General features: G+C 41.6%; 1 protein-coding gene across 6 annotated transcripts; it reads left to right on the top strand.

Moving 5' to 3' along the window:
* Positions 1 to 942: 942 nt before the first annotated feature.
* Positions 943 to 12,779, top strand: ss18 (SS18 subunit of BAF chromatin remodeling complex). Of its 6 annotated transcripts, XM_074651390.1 has the most exons (11): positions 944 to 1,134; positions 2,490 to 2,566; positions 2,653 to 2,737; positions 3,920 to 4,076; positions 5,479 to 5,709; positions 5,873 to 6,043; positions 6,361 to 6,438; positions 7,322 to 7,444; positions 9,786 to 9,916; positions 10,345 to 10,407; positions 11,153 to 12,779. In XM_074651390.1, exons 1-10 carry the CDS (start codon positions 1,066 to 1,068, stop codon positions 10,360 to 10,362), a joined length of 1,140 nt encoding a protein of 379 aa, XP_074507491.1. In that variant the 5' UTR covers positions 944 to 1,065; the 3' UTR covers positions 10,363 to 10,407; positions 11,153 to 12,779. The 6 variants fall into 6 exon arrangements, with proteins under 6 accessions (XP_074507489.1, XP_074507491.1, XP_074507490.1 ...); XM_074651389.1 differs by lacking the exon at positions 10,345 to 10,407; XM_074651394.1 differs by lacking the exon at positions 6,361 to 6,438 and having other exon boundaries at positions 946 to 1,134.
* The last annotated feature ends 6,639 nt before the right edge of the window (positions 12,780 to 19,418 follow it).

The following is a 19,418-nucleotide window of genomic DNA, read 5'->3' as shown; positions in this document are numbered from 1 at the left end:
AAATTTGGAATGAGGTTGCAATGTCGGCGAATTAACGAAACACATACAATTAGGATTAATACACATTGTTATCAGTTATTAGTACCTAAAATCCTGCATTATTATTATTATTATTTTATAAAAATAGATTAAAGCTTTGACTGTGTCCCCCCCTTTTTGTGGAAAAGTCCATTTCCCGTGGCCTTCTGGATTAGACCTCTGAACTGGGGCGAAACCAACTCCATGGTTCACCAGAGGAAAGTTGCAGTAATTTTGATTAGGACAATACTCACTATTTGATTCGCTCTGCGAATTAATAGTTTTATATTTGAAAGTTACAATACAATAAAACACAAAACATTTTATAAAAAATAGATTAAAGCTCCGACTGTGTTCCCCCCCCCTTTTTGTGGAGCAGTCCATTTCCCGTGGCCTTTTTGGACTAGAGCTAGACTGTTCCACTATATGAAAAAAAGGTGAAATTGTAATTCAATTTTGCTAATTTATTGGCGCTTTCAATTACATAAATAAATATATTGTTATATTATAATTTACCAGATAAGAATTTGAACAAACTAAACACATGAAACTAGGGCTAATACACATTGTTATCAGTTAGTATTGCCTAAAACTGCCTGCATTATTAGTATTAATATTTTATATCAAAAGATTAAAGCTCTGACTGTGTTTCCCCCCTTTTTTTGTGGAACAGTCCATTTCCCGTGGCCTTTTTGGACTAGAGTTAGACTGTTCCACTATATGAAAAATAGGGGAAATCGTAATCCAATTGTGCCAATTTATTGGTGCTTTCAACTATATAAATACATATATTGTAATATTATAATTTACCAGATAAGAATTTGAACATAACGTATTTTAATTTTATCGAAATTAAAAAAATAATCATCATAATCATTTAAAATATATTATACGCCCCCCCTAAAACGGGCCACTGCATTACGAAATTGAAATCCTATTCTGAACTGTTTGATCTGAGTTCTACCTGATTTGTCAAGTGTGCTAGCTAGCTTTCTTTTTTCACTTTTTATGCTCTCGTTCACTTTAATTTCATAGTAGTTATCTACCATGTCGGTGGCGTTTGCACCTCACAGGCAGCGTGGAAAGGGTGATATAACGCCCGCTGGAATACAAAAGGTAATTCATCTTTCTTTAGCGCGTCTCAGCTCGGTGCTAGCTAGCTCGCCCGTTGAGCTAATGCTATGTAGCATCCGAGTCCAACTGAATATATCGGGATCACTATTTAGCAGGGTCAAAGCGCGGTGAATACGAACCTCTCTGGAGTCAGGACGACACGTGTAGACGACGAATCCACCTTAGCAGTATAATTGTATTTCTAATGAATGGGGGCCTGCAGTTTTGTTAGCAGAGGACAGCTAGCTAACGTTAGCTATCAAGGCGCGTCTTTTGTTAGCCTAGAAACGCACACTCACATTTCACACAAAAAGAAAAACCTCCTCCATCTTCACACGTTGTTTTTCTAATTGCTAGCCACAGTGACCATCAGAAAGCTAAAGGGAGATGCATTCAAATTGTGTCACTTAATTGTAAATGTTATGTCATCATCACACATAACATAAACACGTGATAATATAAGAATAGAGAATAGAAAGCTTTATTGTCATTGTGTTAAATACAACGAGATTCACAGTTGCCACTTCTGGTCAGTGCTTTAAGACAAATACTTGAGATAAAACATATAACAGGTAAAACACACACAGTTATAAAGTAAATGAAACAGGTAAAGTAGATGTAATACATGAATATAAACAGAAGTGTCCACAGTGACCATCAGAAAGCAAAGGGAGATATAATCAACATGACTTCGTGGCACTAATTGTACATTTTGTGTCATCACACATAACATAAACACGTGATAAAATAGCCCTAAATCTCTGCATTTTGCTGTTGCAGTTACTTGACGAGAACAACCAGCTGATCCAGAAAGCAAAGGGAGATACATTCAAAATGACTTTGTTTCACTAATTGTACATTTTGTGTCATCACACATAACATAAACATGTGATAAGATAAGATAAGATGAACCTTTATTAATCCCTGGAGGGAAATTCAGGTGTCAAAGCAGCAAACATCAGCAAACAGAGTGAAACACAGGAGAGGTAAAGGTACACAAAACTTATAAAAACAATAAATAGAGATATAAAAGATACAGAGTGAATTGGTGAACATAGTGTGTAAGATGTACATATATATATATATATATATAATATATATATATATATATATTATATAGCATGTATAGTGTAAAGTGCGCCAGTGATTTGAGTCCAAGATGCTTGCAGATAGTGCATGTTTAAAGTTCTTAAAGTCCTCATAGTTCTCATATGAGGGTCAGCCTTGGCTGTGGAGCCTGATGGCTACCAGCATGAAGGACTAACCCAGGCGCTTTGTGTTGTGCCGAGGGTATATATATATATATATATATATATATATAATAATATAGCCTAAATCTCTGCATTTTGCTGTTGCAGTTACTTGACGAAAACAACCAGCTGATCCAGTGTATAATGGACTTCCAGAGTAAAGGCAAAACAGCAGAATGTTCACAGTAAGTTATTAAAATCCTCCTCTTGTCTGCACGTTACAGCACATTAAACTCTAAACCTTGTACTGATGATTGTCCACCTGCCTCAGGTATCAACAGATGCTGCACAGAAATTTAGTGTACCTGGCCACGATAGCAGACTCCAATCAGAACATGCAGTCTCTCCTCCCTGCTGTGAGTATTGTGGTCCTTGCTGAATGTTTTGAGTGAGTGAATTGTATATAACAGTGTGACCTGATCTGCATCATAAGGTAATGTTGAGCTCTTGGTTTAGCTCATGTCCTATACAAGTCATGCGGGTTATGGTTTAGGTAAATCACCTTAAACAATACTCAAGAAACCAAAATTAAAGTAAGGATTCTAAACAAAGAGATCAGTGCAATATTATATTTACTAAGAAACTGTCTTGTTACACTTATAGATCATCTGACGTGTCATTTCAAATGTAGACACTAAATATGAACAGTTTAAATGCAAATTTATAATGTCCTGATTTGTTTCAACTCTTGTATCAAAGGGAACTCCACCATATTAACACATTGATATCAGTTTGCTTGCCACAAGGAGTACTATACAGCCTGTGAAAACAGTTGTATAATGTCGTTTGTGATCTGTCTGAAAAAATAACCCCGGTGATGTTAAGGTTGCTGTTCAGTGTAAGTTTGTAAAAAGTACACATTTGTTGGCTTAAGAGTCCGTTCATTTTAGAAGTACCAGAATCAGAATCCGGTTTATTGCCAAGTACCTTTTCACATACAAGGAATTTGCTTTGGTGTATTGGTGTATACAATAAACAATAAGAAAAAATAAGAATTAAGTTCTACAAAAGTCAAGAAACATAGATATAGAATAGAAAACGTTACAATATAATATGAAAAAAAATGCTAAGAATATGTACAATATGTGTTTTTAAAATGATCAGTTTTAGAAGTAGTAGTTTTGTGCAGAAATGTGCAAAATATTGTCCAGGATCAAGTATAAATAAAAACAAATTAAAGTTGCAGTAGATCAGATTGATTTACTGTTAATTGAATAATGACGGTATGTGTTCAATACCTTTTTTAGTCATTGATGATCCCTGGCTGTGACTTTTGACTGAGAGCAGTTTATTTAGTGATTAAGTGACTATGTATTGTACTGTATGCCTATTTATTGTCACTTTTCTTTGAATACAGTATTTTTTTTTTTTTAACATCTGGCATCCTTGATTGATAAAGGTACATCAGCTATACTTGATTTTACTATTTTGTACAGAGATCTTGGCTTTTATCTGCTATTTTTCTTGAGTTTTGAATGGCTCAGATGTGTTTCTAGCCAGCTGATGTGTGTTTTTGTGTCTTTGTTGTGCGCCTGCAGCCGCCCACTCAAAACATGCCCATGGGCCCTGGTGGGATGAACCAAAGTGGACCCCCTCAGCAGCCTCCTCACGGTCACAACATGCCCTCTGAGGGTATGGTCAGCGGTGGCCCTCCAGCCCCACACATGCAGAACCAGATGAATGGACAGATGCCTGGTAAGTGACCCCCCCCCCCTCACCTTCCCTCCCTCGTCTTTCTCTCTTTTTTTCTTTCCCCTTCTTCTCCCTCAGTCCCTGTCTCACTTGGGTTGCCTAGCAACACCACAGAACTGTGAGGGAGGTCGCTCTGCTGAAGGATGATGTCACCCATTTGCCAGTGCTGGTGGTCTTGGACTTGTCCTTCGTTTGATCATGGTTATCCTCTCCTCCTTAAGTAGCATAGTTTGTTTCAGTGTGTTCTTGTTTTGTGTGTTTTTTGCAAATGTATGTATTTCATTATGTTTCTTAAAAAAGCATACACACTTATTGCTCTACCACACATTGATTGTGAATTCTAAAGGGTAAAAGTCTAGGACACCATATAAGAAACAAGAAAACGGTGCAACTGTAGGGTCTTGTAGTGTTCACTTAAGCTGTTCCTTTCTGTGCCATGCTGTTTCTTGGATTTCCATTGAAAGCTCACATATATTTATAACAATATTATGTTATTACTTGTTAGCTGGGCCTCACCATGATGCTCCCCGCTCAGATCTGAAAGACACAACAAGTCTGTCCATTTAGGTGACTAGAGAGTAGGCACCATCCATAGGACTGCGGCAAGTTTGCAGTACCTTTGTAGCTCCTGCACCACGGAAGAGCTGCCCTCCATTGGAGGTCGTTTTCCCTCGAAACTTCACATTCTTCATTTAACTGATGGGAGCCTTGGGCTTCTCTGATTTTGCCATATTATTGGAACTGTAGTGAAGTCGGCTGCATTGCTAATATAATATGTCATACGTATAGTGTTGAAAAGTGTTAAATCCTTACTTGATAGAAATCTGTCTACATTTGAAAGATTCAGTTTAGGCCTGTCAATCGATTAAAATATTTAATCGCATGATTGTTCATAGGTAATCGTGATAAATTGCAAATTTATCACACATTTCATTCACATATCTGAGGTCAGAGGTCAAGGGACCCCTTTGAAAATGGCCATGACAGTTTTTCCTCGCCAAACTTTTGCGCAAGTTTGGAGCGTTATTAAACCTCCTTTGCGACAAGCTAGTATGACATGTTACCAATCTAGCTTTAAAACTGAGCCCACTAGAACCTCCGAAAGATCAATTGCATTAATGCATTAAAGAAATTACTGGCGTTAAAACGAATTTGCGTTAATGCGTTATTATCGCGGTAACTTTGACAGCCGTAGTTCAGTTGCTTTTTGTGGATAGATCATCTTTACATATTGCAAATGAGGAATGAATGAAAAGAAGATGCAGACACAAATGAAGCGCAGGTGATTAATTGTCGTTGCTTACAGTTTGGGTGAACCCCAAACCTCCAACATGTCATCAAGTGCTAAATATTTACATGGTTTTTCAAGTCAAGTCATGAATCATCTCTGCTTTTGTTTTTCCAGGGCCTAATCACATGCCCATGCAAGGTCCCGGTCCAGGCCCCAACCAGCCCCCAAACATGCCCAGTGGCTCTATGAATATACCCCCCAGCAGCCACGGCTCGATGGGTGGTTACAATCACACCGTCCCTTCTTCCCAAGGCATACCAGCTCAGAGCCAAATGAACATGACCCAGGGCCAGCCCATGGGAAATTATGGGCCTCGACCAAACATGAACATGCAGCCCAGTCAAGGTAAAACAACTCATTTGTTAGTTTCTACTTGGTTGTATTCATTTCCAGTGCCTTATCACCTGTCTTACCGGTGCCTGCCGCACATCATTCACCTGCACTTGATAAGCCATACGCTGCTTTTCTACCTAGTACAGTTTGAGAGTTAACTCTTGGTGCACCACAGGCCCCATGATGCACCAGCAGCCTCCCTCTCAGCAGTATAACATGCCTCCTGGTGGTGGTGGACAGCACTACCAAGGGCAACAGACCCCAATGGGTATGATGGGCCAGGTCAACCAAGGGAACCATGTCATGGGGCAGAGGCCGATGCCGCCCTACAGACCCCCACAGCAAGGTATTCCCCTCAGAGTGCGTCTGTGATGTGTGCAAGTTGTGAGCGTTGGTCTTTCTCTTCCCTAACCCGCCCTCCTGCATTTCTTACTCTTGTTCTTCTCAATTTCCTCTATTTCCACTTCTGCAGCTCACAGACATCTTGATGACTAAACATGTAACCTGTAGCCTCCAATTATTAAAACAATTTAGTGACCAAAAGAAAGCTTTCTAACAAGCACTAGCGGCAAGGAATCCATCCCCTCCACTCTTCCCCTCACACAACCGACCCAACAACACCTTGAATCTACTTGTGTGTATGTTGTGTGTATGTGTATGTAGGACCCCCTCAGCAGTACCCAGGGCAGGAAGACTACTATGGAGACCAGTACAGTCACGCAGGACAGGCAGCCTCAGAAGGTAGGAGAACCCTCCAGTCACTTGGAGAAAACAAAACAGAAAATAAGCCCAGGAGTTGTGTTAAAACACAAATGATGCAAAGAGACTGTGACCAAAACCAATATTTCAGTTTCTTCATTATTTTCTGGGAAATCAAAGTGACTTTGGGCTCTATCAAAGAAAAAAATATGGCCTCTAATTTTTGAGGAGACATCCACATGCCAGAGTGTACCTTATTCCAAAAAGGTGCTGCAGTCCATGGATAGAAAAGTCAGGGACAGAGTTTTGTGTGAGTCCTAATGGCCAAAGTTGTATTAAAGTGAAATGTTAATCCTTCAGATTCTCATTCAAAAATGCCACAGGATACTTTTATAACTCCATGGAATGCTACTTGTTTGCATGTTGGGAGTATTCATATTGCACAATTTGCACATACGTGAAGCAGACTGCCATTCGTTGGCGATACGCAGATTTTGTGCTCACTGATTTACAGAGGAGCAGCGCTAGTGAAAACCACCAATTATTTTTGATAAATATGCTACCACCGCATTATCCTCTAAATATAACACTTGATATACTGCCAATTTTCTCCATGTAGGTGTGTTAGCAGCCACACTGAAAGATTACAGATTCATAATAAAACAACTCCGTCTCTTTCTTTGTCCAATTAACATTTACTTATTTGTTGTTTGTTTTGTTTTTTTTCTCTACTGACTACACTATTTTCCTTTTGACCTTTTCAAACGCATTGCTTTTCTTTTTTTTGAAGCAAAGAAAGTCCAGCCATTTTGAAAATAAAAAAAACCACTAGTTTTTAAAACATGGCTGGCTCAAAAACTGCTGTCTGCTTTGCTGTTGTTGTCGTCAACACCTTGCTCACATTGCCTGCTGTTGCCCCTTGAAGGTAATGCCCAGTATGGCCAACAGCAAGAAGCATACCAGCAAGGCCCACCCCAGCAGCAGGGCTACCCTCCTCAGCAGCAGTACCCGGGTCAGCAGGGCTACCCACCACAGCAGCAGGGTTACGGTGAGTCGCCGTCTCTCGACTAGGGGCACATATTTGTCCTGCAGGAGGCACTATCCGCTCTCTTTGTCTACCTTTTTTTTAACTGCTGAATAATAATCCTCCTCAGTGGGTTGGTGGTTACTGCCCCTTGGAAATGTAACTGTGCCAAATGCATGTCAAGACATCATCAAGAGCAAGGAATTAAAGAACCACCTTAATGAACGGTTGGGGGATTGGAGCTCGGTGGAAGAGAAATTTAATCAGTATAGTGGTGGCTGGCACCACATTAGCATTTCTCCTGGTGCTTCAGTTTGATATGACACACTGTTCTGAGGGAGTGGAGAGGAGATTTGGCTGATGGGTACAGACATTGGGCAAAGTGTGTGTTGACTGCCAGCCAAACATTTTGAACTCCTTGCAACTGCCTTGGATTAATAGTCAAACTATGTGTTAGCTGTATACATACACATACGTTAAAGAATAGGTGTAAGTTAAGTGATGGAAGATTATTTTTTTGCTGGAAATGGACGAACACTTATAGGGCGGGTCCATTAATTATTATTTTTTTAGGTTTTTATATCATTCTGTACCCTCCCAGTGGTGTTCCTTATGTATTCAAATCCGAACATTAACATTTTGGTCAAAGTATGTATGTTTTAGCATCAACATGCTATTTTCCCACGCCCCTCTGAAAACGTACCTACCTGACATAGGTTTCTACATGATGACGCTGCTACATACATAGTATAAATACATCCTTATAGTCAGTGTATTACCATTACATACAGTAACTTAGACGGCGGTCGGCACGCTCCTTGTTTGCAGACAGGAGTGCCAGCACGGAAGCTAAGCAATGTACTCCTGTGTGGACGCCACGTTAGTTCAGATACTAAAGTCACACAGCAGTAGACCAGCAGCTCCCGTATTCTTCAAGGTAAAATGACTGTTTTTGTGAATGGAGTCTGGTGATATATAAGACGGCGATATAACGGCTTCAGTTTCCCGTCGGAAAAGTATATAGCCATTGGCTATGTATCACCAGACTCCATTCACAAAAATGGTAGTTTTGCCTTGCAGAGGGTGGGAGTATACATACAACCCCACTTCAAAAAGCCTGAACTAACCCTTTCAGTTATTTCCAAACTTAGCACAGCTAACTTTGACTCCGCTAGTGCTAGCATTCATATTATTTATAACCTTATTGATTCGATTAGCTTACTTTGGTAACCAACATCACTTGCTTTTTGCAACGGCTGAGTGGGCAGAACGCAGTCGCCACGCTTTGGAGCTCATGACAGAAAAGGCAAGCAAACACAAATAAATCTGAATTTGAAAAAAAAGTCTGAGTCTTAAGTTAGAGCACTTAATTGACTTATACCTATTCCAATTAATATTGTCTAACTTTAAGGGTATGAGCGTGTGGCTTTTGGATTCAACCAAAAATAAATAAAGGATGATTAAAAAAATGTTTCACGTGGAATGTAAGTATTTAGGCTCCTGCAGCTCTTTGGTCTTTTTTCTTCGTCATCCCATTTTTCACTGGAACTTTCCATCACTCAGCCTCTGTCTGAGCCAGAGCTCATGCCAGTAATGAGCTAGCGGAGAGGCAGAGGCTGTGAGGTGAGATCCATCTGGCACACACACGCATGCTCTCTCTCACAGGCCCTCACAAGGTTATGCTCAACAGCATAAGGCATTATGAGCTCCTAACGATGCTGCGTGGGCCTCATTTGACTTCAGCCACAGTCGAGGTTTGCGTGGTCCTCCACAGCACCTGCGTAGATAGCTACAGTGTACGGGGGCTGATGAAGTGATTTTTTTATTTCTCCTTTTTTTTAATGACGCCTGCTCCTCTAATGAAGACCAACAGAATCTCCTTGATGTCTCCTTGCATTAGGGATCCAACACCACCGCCCGGCCCCAACCCAACCCACCTCACTCATTCTCATTCATTACTGAGTCAGACATGGAGGCAGCCTAAACAAATGGGTCTCACATATCCACCATCCTCTCTTTGTCATCCATCAGCTTTTCTTTTTTTTATAGCAGCCCATTAGTGATAGCAAACCAACAGGGATTCCCTCAGAGTTCTCAGAGAAACAAGTAGGAAACTGAAATAGTTAACGAGCAAAACTTGGGCCGTTTTCCCACTGGGTTCCTTTGTTTGAGTCCAAACCTGAGTTCGATTGGCCCATCTCTTTCTAAGCTGGTGATAAGACCGAAAATTGCACCGCGTTAAAAGAAAAAAAATGTGTGTGAGAGAGTTCATGTTGACTGTGTCCCAAAGCATTTTCAAAATGTTTGACAGTTTACTCTGTCAAACACACATTGTTTTAAATCGAGTTGTCAATGTTTGTCGTAGGTCCTTCCCAAAGTGCCCCAGGACAGTATCCTAACTATCCTCAGGGGCAGGGACAGCAGTATGCGGCCTATCGCCCTCCTCAACCGGGACCCCCACAGGGCCAGCAGCAGCGCCCTTACGGCTATGACCAGGTGAGTATGCCCAGAACACCGGACAGTCACAGCGACTAGTTCAGAGAATGCTCTCAGTTTGTCCCTTATTATGCTTATTGCCAGACTTAGTTGTGTATTTTGTGTAGTGAGACCAATGTGAGTGAAGTTAGAAGGTAAATATTAGTATGTTTTGCATGCCGTCATCATATTTGGGGGTTAAATCTGTTCTTCCCAAAAGAGTGTATGTGTTACTATTGCTGTTTATTCGAGTCTTTAGTTATATACGTATCCTGGCTTATAAGGTTTGCCAATTCAGTGAAATATGAGGGCTTCTCGAGGATTCTTCCTTAAACGTGATGCAGACTGCTCTAGTGTTTAAAGGGGGATCTATTTGTTGCCCTGTATTTCCTGTGGTCTTATGTGGGGACCACAGCTACACTTTGATATCTTTATCTTTGAATATTCAGGGGCACATCAGGAAATAAAGACCCGGGGATTTGAACCCCTGACTAGCTCTGTAAGAAGCAAAGGTAATGGTTGCTGTGAAGACCTCAACGTCCAATCTAGACGTTTGACCACCTAGCCTTTTAATTTGCATTTATGTTTCTTCTGTCTCTCTTGTCTTTTATCTTTCTTCCATCTTTCTCTTTTTAAGTTTTTTCTTTTCTTTTTTTTTTGTATTATTTATTTAGTTATTAACCAGGGGTCGAATTGTAAGTTATGAGGTCCAGAAACACAGCATGCTTAGTCTGCAGTGAGACCGCCAAAAGCTTATTGCTTTGGATGTGTTAATCTCTGCAATTTACAACACTGGTTTTTAATGTCTATTGTGCTTATGATAACACTGTATATATTTCAATTAAAATGTTTTGTATATCATACTGTCATAGTTTGTTCTCCAAATTTGTGTATTTTCCATCAATGCCTAAACACATATTTCGACCCCTGTTTAGAAATACATCAACTACTACTGTTCTCACACCGAATTTGTCTCACTTGAAACAAGTGTCGGCTATTTGATAAGGAAATATCCTGTGTCCTCAGCCATGTTGCTGCTGAAACCTGAGGTATAAAGTTAGAAATTTAGAGCTCTCATGTTGTGAGGCCATGCTGCCACCTGCTGGTCAACACCGGCCAATGCAGCCATAAATCATGGTTTGCATTATGATATGGTTGAAACCACAGATGTTTGTTTGCATCTTTTATTGAGAATTGTTAATATAAGCCTTTTTTGAGAAGGTCAGTAACACGAGTCTCTCACATTTCTCTCCACAGGGCCAGTATGGAAATTACCAGCAATGAGAGATGGTCACAGCAACCCACACAGCTCTGCTCTGATCTCTGTCTGAGCTTTGACCTCGCTCTGGTCAACTGCTAAGCAGACTTAAACGATGGTTGTAGCTCACAGAGATTCTCTCATACAAGAACATACAACGCTCAAAAATACAAGATACGGTTCCCCCCCTCTCTTTGGGCTCCTATAAAATGTATTCTGTTCATCATGTACATTGACTTGATAATGTCAAAGTCCATGACTCACCCTCTGGTCCAGTATGTCTCAAAGCAGCAATGCCTTAAAAAAATGGAACTGCCTTATCCTTTTAGCATTGCAGATTGTGAAACGGGCTAACGAAATTCTTTTGGATATCAGAGATGATTTAAAAATGTACAGTTTCAAATCTACTGTGGTGCATTGTTTCTCTATCCTTCAGCTCTTTGTTCATAAGAAGCAATAATGCCAGCAGTGGGGGAAATGTGTGTGTGTGTGTGGGGGCTCGGAGATGAAATAATGCACCAGACAAACTTCCCGCTAGGCCATGGTACGTGTCTTGATGTATGTGATGATGTAAAAATATATTTTATGCTTTTTAGATCAAGCTAACTTTGTATAAGACATTGGAAACTAGTACTAAAGCTGTGTTGTTTATTTCTTTCAAGTGTATGTGTCAATGTTTTTTTTTGTTTTTTTATGATGATCCCATCCAGCACATTTTTTTTATTTTTTATTTTTTATTTTTGTTGTGTTGAATTGTATAATTGGATCTGCTACGTCAGTATGATGGGCACTGTATGACATGAATTGACAGAAATTCCTTGAAGGACAAATAGGATTATCCCACCTGGAATTAGAAAATGCTTAATGCCTGAAAACACATGAAACAATTGCTGTATTCTGTTTTAAGTCTGTGAAAAAAAATCTATATCAAATTTTGATCATGAATAAATAAATTTTTTTAAACCACATAACCTGACAGAATAATGGCCACTGGCCTTTATTTGACAAATGTGCCCTTAGAGGTGATATGTAGCAGATGCCACTGCAAATTGTAAGTCAATGCTCTCTGGAGCCTTTTTTTTTTTTTTTTTCTCTATACAAGCACCTCAGTCTTGTCCATTGACTGCAAATTGGTGAATGGGGAAGATCAAACTTGGTATAAGAAGATATTTCTGATTTTGTTTTGTTAGTCTTGACGATGCTGGAATCCCCTTTTCCCCCCTTTTGAATAAACGTCTAAGTTGATGTCATTCAAATGTTCACAGTGTTTGTGTGTGAATAATAAAGATTGTTACTGTCAAATATGTAACATAAGATGTGAAAAATAATGTTCTCAAATGGATTCCTTAAGTTCACAGTAAAGACTGGTTGTGCAGTTTTATATCACTGGCTTGATATCTTGTTTTATGGTGCATATTTTATTGATCCCATATGTACAGCGGCGTGAAGAAGAGGAACTCATTTGTCCTCCGATATTGTTTATATGGCTGTTTTTTCTTTTTGTTTTTTCTTTTTCTAGATGTTTCCTCAAAAATAGAGGCCATTTCTGCACCCCCATCCAAGTGGTCACATTTGTGTCATGGCAATGTATAACTGTACATTACAATAAATTGGAAGAATCTTTAATATATTTTTGACTTGTGTGTTATTTATAGCATTTGAGCTTTTTTTTTTTAATTGAGATGCTGGTAATTAATACAAAGTGCAAAAAATCATTCATCCCGACGACAACATAAACAAGATGTGCGCTATTGGTGCCGTCATAATGTGACAGTATGATATAATTGTTTTGTCTTCATCCGCTATCTGGTAATCAGTTTCCAACTGATAATGATCCTGCACCGCTCAGCAGCATGTCTGCTTTGTCCAGATGCATCCAGAGAGGTCCAGAGCACATTTACACCCAAAATTACCTTCCGTGTCCCTCTCTCCCCTTCTGCTCCCTCCAGAGAGGGAGAGGGACTACCTGTCACATTGGGGGGAGTGATACAGATGGTGCACCAGATGTGTGGCCGAAGCACGTGATGGGCGAGTGGTGTTGGTGTTAAGAGGGCCACAGACTGCTCGTGTTGGTGCAGATAACGAGTGTTTGTGTGTAAATGTGAGCCGCAGCACCGCAGAGGTGCTTTAAGAAAAGCAGAAACTTTTTGCCATACGTATAAAAATTTGTGTGTATTTGTGTATCCCTGCTCAGGTTTAGTGGCATCTCCCAGTCACCCCACCATCCTGCTGCTCCACAGCTGGCCGCCCCACCCTTCCCAGCTGCCACTGGGGCTCCCCCCGGCCCCTTTGCTTGGCAGAGCCGGCGTTTTGGGCGCTCCCCCACCAGTCCTCCCTGGCAGCTGCTGCCCTCAGCTGCGCTCTCGCAGACGGTATTGGGGTCGGACAAAGTCACTCCTCCTGTGACTGTGTCTGGGGCCGTTGGGGGAGGATGAAGAGGTGGCAAGGAGACTCTTACCTCCTCTCAAAAGATCTCCTTTTAAACGCTCATGAATTTAAATTGATGGACGCAGGACTAAAAAGTGAGGCGGTGTGGAGGAATTCTGCCTGAGTATGAATTTCTAACTTTAGTCGGCGTTGTCTTGCACAAAAGATGTCTGTGCACTTTCTAAATTAAGAACGCTTACAGAAAAGCGAGATGGAAAAGGCAAATAGTGAAGTGGCAGCATCGTTTAAGAGGATGATTATCTTGTTCAATATTTTGATAATTATAATTCAGGGCACCTTTCAGAGGAGGCTCCTAACCACTGAGGGGAAAATGACATTGTGATCATAGCTGGCAGGCAAGATGTGATCTCTCTCTCTCTCTCTCTCTCTCTTTCTCTCTGCGTCCCTCTCGCTCTCTTTCCCACTAACTCTCCCTTTCACTCTCTCATACCCACACTCTCAGTGTGACAGAAAGTCTATGGGGAGGTATAAGAGGTAGTTATGGGGGGAATGCAGCAGCCTCCACAGTTTAATTGGAGATGTGTCACACTAAATAAATGGTGCAAAAACAAGCGCTGACTGGAGGCTTGAGGGAGGGGCCCTGGGGATGCAGCCTGTTTTATTGGGCAGGAGCTTTGCACCGCTCCAGGGTGAAACAGGGCTATGCACTGCTGAGATACCCTCCAACCATCAAACCACCAGGCCTCCAAAAGACTACTGTGTGTGGAGGAAAAGACAAAGGCATTCATTCCACTCCGCAGAAAAACGCTTCTTATTGGTGCAGAGGAGAAGGTGCGGGTGAACCGGGTGACCCGATTGTTCCTCCTCCCAATAAGGGGGCACATCATCGCCCTCATCTGCAATTTCAATTTCTGCACACTGGGCGAACAAATCCATAATTGTAAAAAAAATCTCTCGAGCAAGCGCCGTCTGCCTCACTTGCTCCGAGATCTTATGTATGTCAATTTATGTTTTTGAGAAGACGGCAGCAGCCAACAGCCTCCAGCCAATCCCATTTCCCTGTGTAATCCATACGTGACCTCCAAGTTACCAGCAGAATGTGTTTTCCAATATCCTATCAATGTTGATATAACAGTTGTCTCGCCATGCTCGTACAGTGTGTGTGTGTGTGTGTGCACCTTAGATTCCAGAGTTCATGGCACCAGTTTTGATTTACCTCTACAGTGTGCCGCAGTAATTGGATGTGACACCATTCTCCCTGCTCTCCCCGGGGGATATAACAGGAATCTGACTATTATGGCCCCAGTCATGAATATGTCACGACAGCTGCAAACAAAGGCCTGTGATTTGGATAAGACTCCTCTGTATGTTGTCTCTCCGCGCTGATATATGGGATAAATGCCGCGAGGGTAAATTAGTTTTCTGTAAAGCAATTTGCAGTGTTTACAAAGAATGATTAATTGCCATTGTTTGGGGAAAAAAACGACAATGTTCAATATTACATGTTCATCATTATGCCTGGCAGATACATACTTGCCTCATACAGATATATGTGTATATCTAGCTTAAAAAAAAAAAGTGAAAATAATTTTTGGACCTGACATACACAAGCAGGGTCGATCCCCTAGAAAGACATTGTTTTGCATGCATCTGATGTGCGGTGCTTTTGTTTAAATCCCACCGTTTGTTGAGGGTTTAGCCATCAAATCAAATTGAGTGTGCTGTTTCGTATGTGTTCTAGCCTCATAAAAGTAGTCTCTGAGTGAAATAGTAGGTATGCTGATATCAGTATTCCCACAGCCTGCATAATTGCTGTAATTTGCTTTCCCTTTGGGTAATCTGTAAACATGGCTGTTTTGATGTTTTTGGCATCCTCCATTGGCTGAGCTCTCCGCTCCTCCAGTGGAGCCCCCATCCCAGCCCAGGGTGACACAAATAGATCCTTCCCCAGAAGGCGCACGTAGTTCCACATGGGCACAATCAATACGGCCCAGTCGTCACTGGAACTATGGCGGTATTAAAAGCACCCTGTGAGCTGCTTCTCACCACGCCGGCGTTTTAGGGAAATAAAGCTATTGATCCTCTGGGGCCTCTGGCGGAGCATTAACCTGGGCCCCTAAATTAGAACGTGCTCATCTGGACACATCTGCCTGCAATGTGCCCACAAAGCTGGTCCCAGGGAGAGAAAAAGGAGGGCTGCGAGGCCTGCTGCTTCCGATGATGAGTAGAGCGCTACTTGACGTCCATGTCGGAGCGGGGGAGGTGTCTGGATGCCCAGGACTTCCATTAGAGGCCCAGGATGGTGGCATGGGTCGATGTGGCAAGGTTTGGTTGGGGGTACTCCATCTCAGATCAGTGTGGTTCCTTCCCCCTGATGTAGAGAGAGAGGGGGCTGACCCAGAGTAAACCTAAGCTCCTGACTGGAAGGACAATGAGGGAAAGGGCTGCTGCCTCCAATGCTTGTTCCAGCACGGCCAAGGACTTTGCCTCTTTTGTACCATTTTATATATTAAAAAGAATATACATCAATTTTTGCCATTTCACAGAAATATCCACATAAACTATTGACATCTTAGATTTCCATGCAAATTCCCTCAGCAAGCTGATTAGACAAGTATCAGGCTATTAAATAGGCGTTATTGGTCACTATAAGCATCGTAGATGTGGGTCAATAGGGGCATACTACACCCACTAGTAGGTGTTATCATCTATTCACGTGGTAGATCACTGAAAAAAGGTATTAAAGATCACGGCAGCGACTTCTAGCAACTGTAGTTATTATGAGGGGAGCAGAGGCGGAAGTCAGGTGCTGTAAGTGTAGACAACGTGAAACCAACAATGTGTGGTTGTCTTTGTCCTCCATAGTCTTAAGTTTCACTTTCACTTTTTCTACGCACTGCAGCTTTAACCCAAAGAAGTCTTTTCGTTTGTTACTTTTAAGTTTTCCCTTTTACAACGTAGTAGACGTAGTAGGCCCCTATTGACCCACATCTATGGTGCTTATAGCGACCAATAACGCATTTAAAGGGTCTCTAAGTAAGAATAGGAAATTGCATTTTAACAGTGACACCTGTGGCCGTTCAGTCAACGACAGTCAGCATCCTGTTGCTCGCACTGGCGCTTGTGCTCGCATTACTCAAACGCAAGCGAGCATCGGTCAAAGCACTGAGGCGAAACACACGAGACTGAACGTGATTGACAGGCTTCATGTTGATTAACGTCATAACATTAGCCACAGTATCACTATATATTTCACATGCTTGGCAGTAATGTTAGCTTTCTTGTCCAGTAGCTCGTGATCCGTTTTGATTCCCAAAACCAAACAACGGTCCCTCCATGAATCGAAGGCCCAGCTGATGTGTCCTATTTCCCCCCGACGTCGGTCACTTTCCTGTTTTGCAAGACGGGCTTCACTAGATATAACATTGGGTTTTTTTGTGCTTCTGTGGAGTTTGTGTTGGAGGCTGGTCGTTTGTTGGCGTTAGCGGACCCCATTTCTAACTGAACGTTAGCATCGTTGCACACTGTTAGCCCTGTAGCTGAAATTAAAGGCACTCGCTAGTATGACGTCAAATCAGTTAGTTTTTCCCGCAAAAAACATCCCGCATTCTTCACATTCAAATCAGTCTACAGGCTGATAGAGGAAACACAGAAAATCATGGAAGGTCTAATTTTTTTAGGATAGGTTACAACCTGTTCGCACATTGGCAAAAAAAACAATTAAAAAATGTGTAAAAATGTACATACAGTCCCTTTAATGGCCTGATGACAGTCAAATAGACTTGACTCTGCACACTGAAAACAGTAAATATCCATTGAGTTATCACCTTGTTGGAAATATTTTAACAGAAGTCTTGGATTTAGTACACTGTAATTTCCATTGTCAGATCACATTTTTATTTGTCTGCAAAACCTAGAATTACAGTTCCCTCCATGGACACCACGGGGCTATCTGAGCCATTGATTCAAATGTATCAGCTGCTGGGGTGTCATACAAGCCAGTAATTATATTTGACTAGGAGATCAGAGTCTGGATACACAGAGATAGAAACACAAACACAGCTATGTGCATCTACGTGCGCAGACATAGTTTTTGTAAAGACCTTCTTGATTGGTATTCCTTTATTTTAACCATATCTCATTGACAACCCACCTCATGACCCCTGTCTGACCTCATTTTTCTTTTGACACAAAATATATAATCTAAGTGTGAATTTTCCAGTTTCATTTCACCTGTAGACCACATTTAAACGCTCAACAAACATTTGCATGATTAGTGTTTACTGATCAAGAGAATCCATGTATCTCTCCTAACAACACATCTCACCAGCTATGCTCACACAGACAGAGACACTTTGGAAACTTTCCTCTTTTTTTTCTCTCAGCCTGCCCTACCAGTGGGAAGCCTGGAAGTTCTCTGCCCCAGTTCTCCATGTCCTTGAGAGTTGTGCCTTCGGGCCGGGGCTGGTGGGGTCCCGCGGTGCACAATGTGTGCTTCTCGCTCAGGCTCCCGCTGTACTCCGCCGCCCCTGCATGGCTCTGGAGAGTTGCCAAACTCGGAGGGGTTGTCCGCGCGAGTGGGAGGGTAGGGGGGTGGTGGTGGGGGGACGGGGTGGGAGGGGAGCGTGCATGTTACCACACAGAACCGCTCCAAACATCTCACTTCCTTCCCCCATGACAGTCTACCGGATATAAATCACTTTCCTGGATTGGCCGACTACAATGGGATGCTCGGGAAGATGTTGTTATGAATAATCAGAGTAATTGCAATAAACAGTGTGAAGTGATGTGCAAATGACGGAGGATCGTGTTTTTCCACATCGTGCTTTTGCAATACAGTAGGGTAAGAGTGTGTGATGCCAGTTAAGTGAAGTCAACAAATGTGAGATTTGAAAGAGATTATTTAACTTTTATTTGATGATCAAATTAACATAAGAAAAGGAAATTATAGCGGGTGGACATAATATGTAGCTGTATGTTTGACAAATCTCTTTATATTTTATTCAGTACATATGCAATGTGGGTTTTTTTTGTAATTAATATGGATATTGGCCGACAGCAAAGATAAAGATCCATTTTCTATATTTTGTCCTTGGATTGTGCACTCGGGGAATTCACTCCCCTTTTTCTCTTTCGGTTCCCTGGCTAAGGCATGGGGAATTGGTGGGATAAGAGGCTATTCCCTAAATAGCCCATGGCAAGAGGTATCCTGATTAGCATGCTGCCTGCTCTCTGGCAGCAGTCCTCCAGGCCACCAGCGCTATCACTTACGTGCTGTTTGTATTTGTAGTTGATAGTGTGTGCTGTTATAATTGGAATGAGCTCAGGAACCTCGTTTGCTTTTGATCCGCTGCCAGCCACTCAGAGTGCTAGTGGGCCACAGCTCTCACCTCAACACTCCCAGTGGATTATGGGAAACTGCAACGCTTATGTTCTAAAAAGCGCCTGACAGCATCTCACTCAAGGTCGAACAATACAATGGTAAGTGGAACAAAAAAAAGATGGAGGAAAAAGTTGAGCAGATATTTGATGTAGCGCTGGATATTGAGTCGGGAACTGGAGAAATGGTACTTCAGACTCGAAGAGGCAAATATCAAAGGACCTGTGTGATTGTTTGGGGGTAGTTTCAATAACACACAAGGATATGTCGCCTTATAATTCAAATCTAAATAAATCAGACTTTCTATGGACAGTAAACTGAACTATGATGAATCTGTGCAACAGCAGATATTTTGACTTGTCATAGTAGGAAAAGCACATGTGTTACTAATAACATTAATGTTATAATCCTTTAAGGTGGTATTGATAACATTCAGCCACTAGATGTCGCATTCTCCCTCCCCAGTTCCATTGCATTCACTTCACAACAAGTTGTTG

Source organism: Sebastes fasciatus, chromosome 11 (genome assembly GCF_043250625.1).
Source record: "Sebastes fasciatus isolate fSebFas1 chromosome 11, fSebFas1.pri, whole genome shotgun sequence".
NCBI classification, from domain to species: Eukaryota; Metazoa; Chordata; class Actinopteri; order Perciformes; family Sebastidae; genus Sebastes; species Sebastes fasciatus.
The sequence above is the reverse complement of the archived record's forward strand: the minus strand, read 5'-3'. Positions and strand labels throughout refer to the sequence as shown.

What these genes read in the sequence shown, in the direction of transcription:
- ss18 (XM_074651388.1), top strand. Translation starts at nt 1,066, where the DNA reads ATGTCGGTGGCGTTTGCACCTCACAGGCAGCGTGGAAAGGGTGATATA. An exon ending in AAAACAGCAGAATGTTCACA is followed by an intron (nt 2,567 to 2,652) that starts GTAAGTTATTAA and finishes CACCTGCCTCAG; the next exon opens with GTATCAACAGATGCTGCACA. An exon ending in TGCAGTCTCTCCTCCCTGCT is followed by an intron (nt 2,738 to 3,919) that starts GTGAGTATTGTG and finishes GTGCGCCTGCAG; the next exon opens with CCGCCCACTCAAAACATGCC.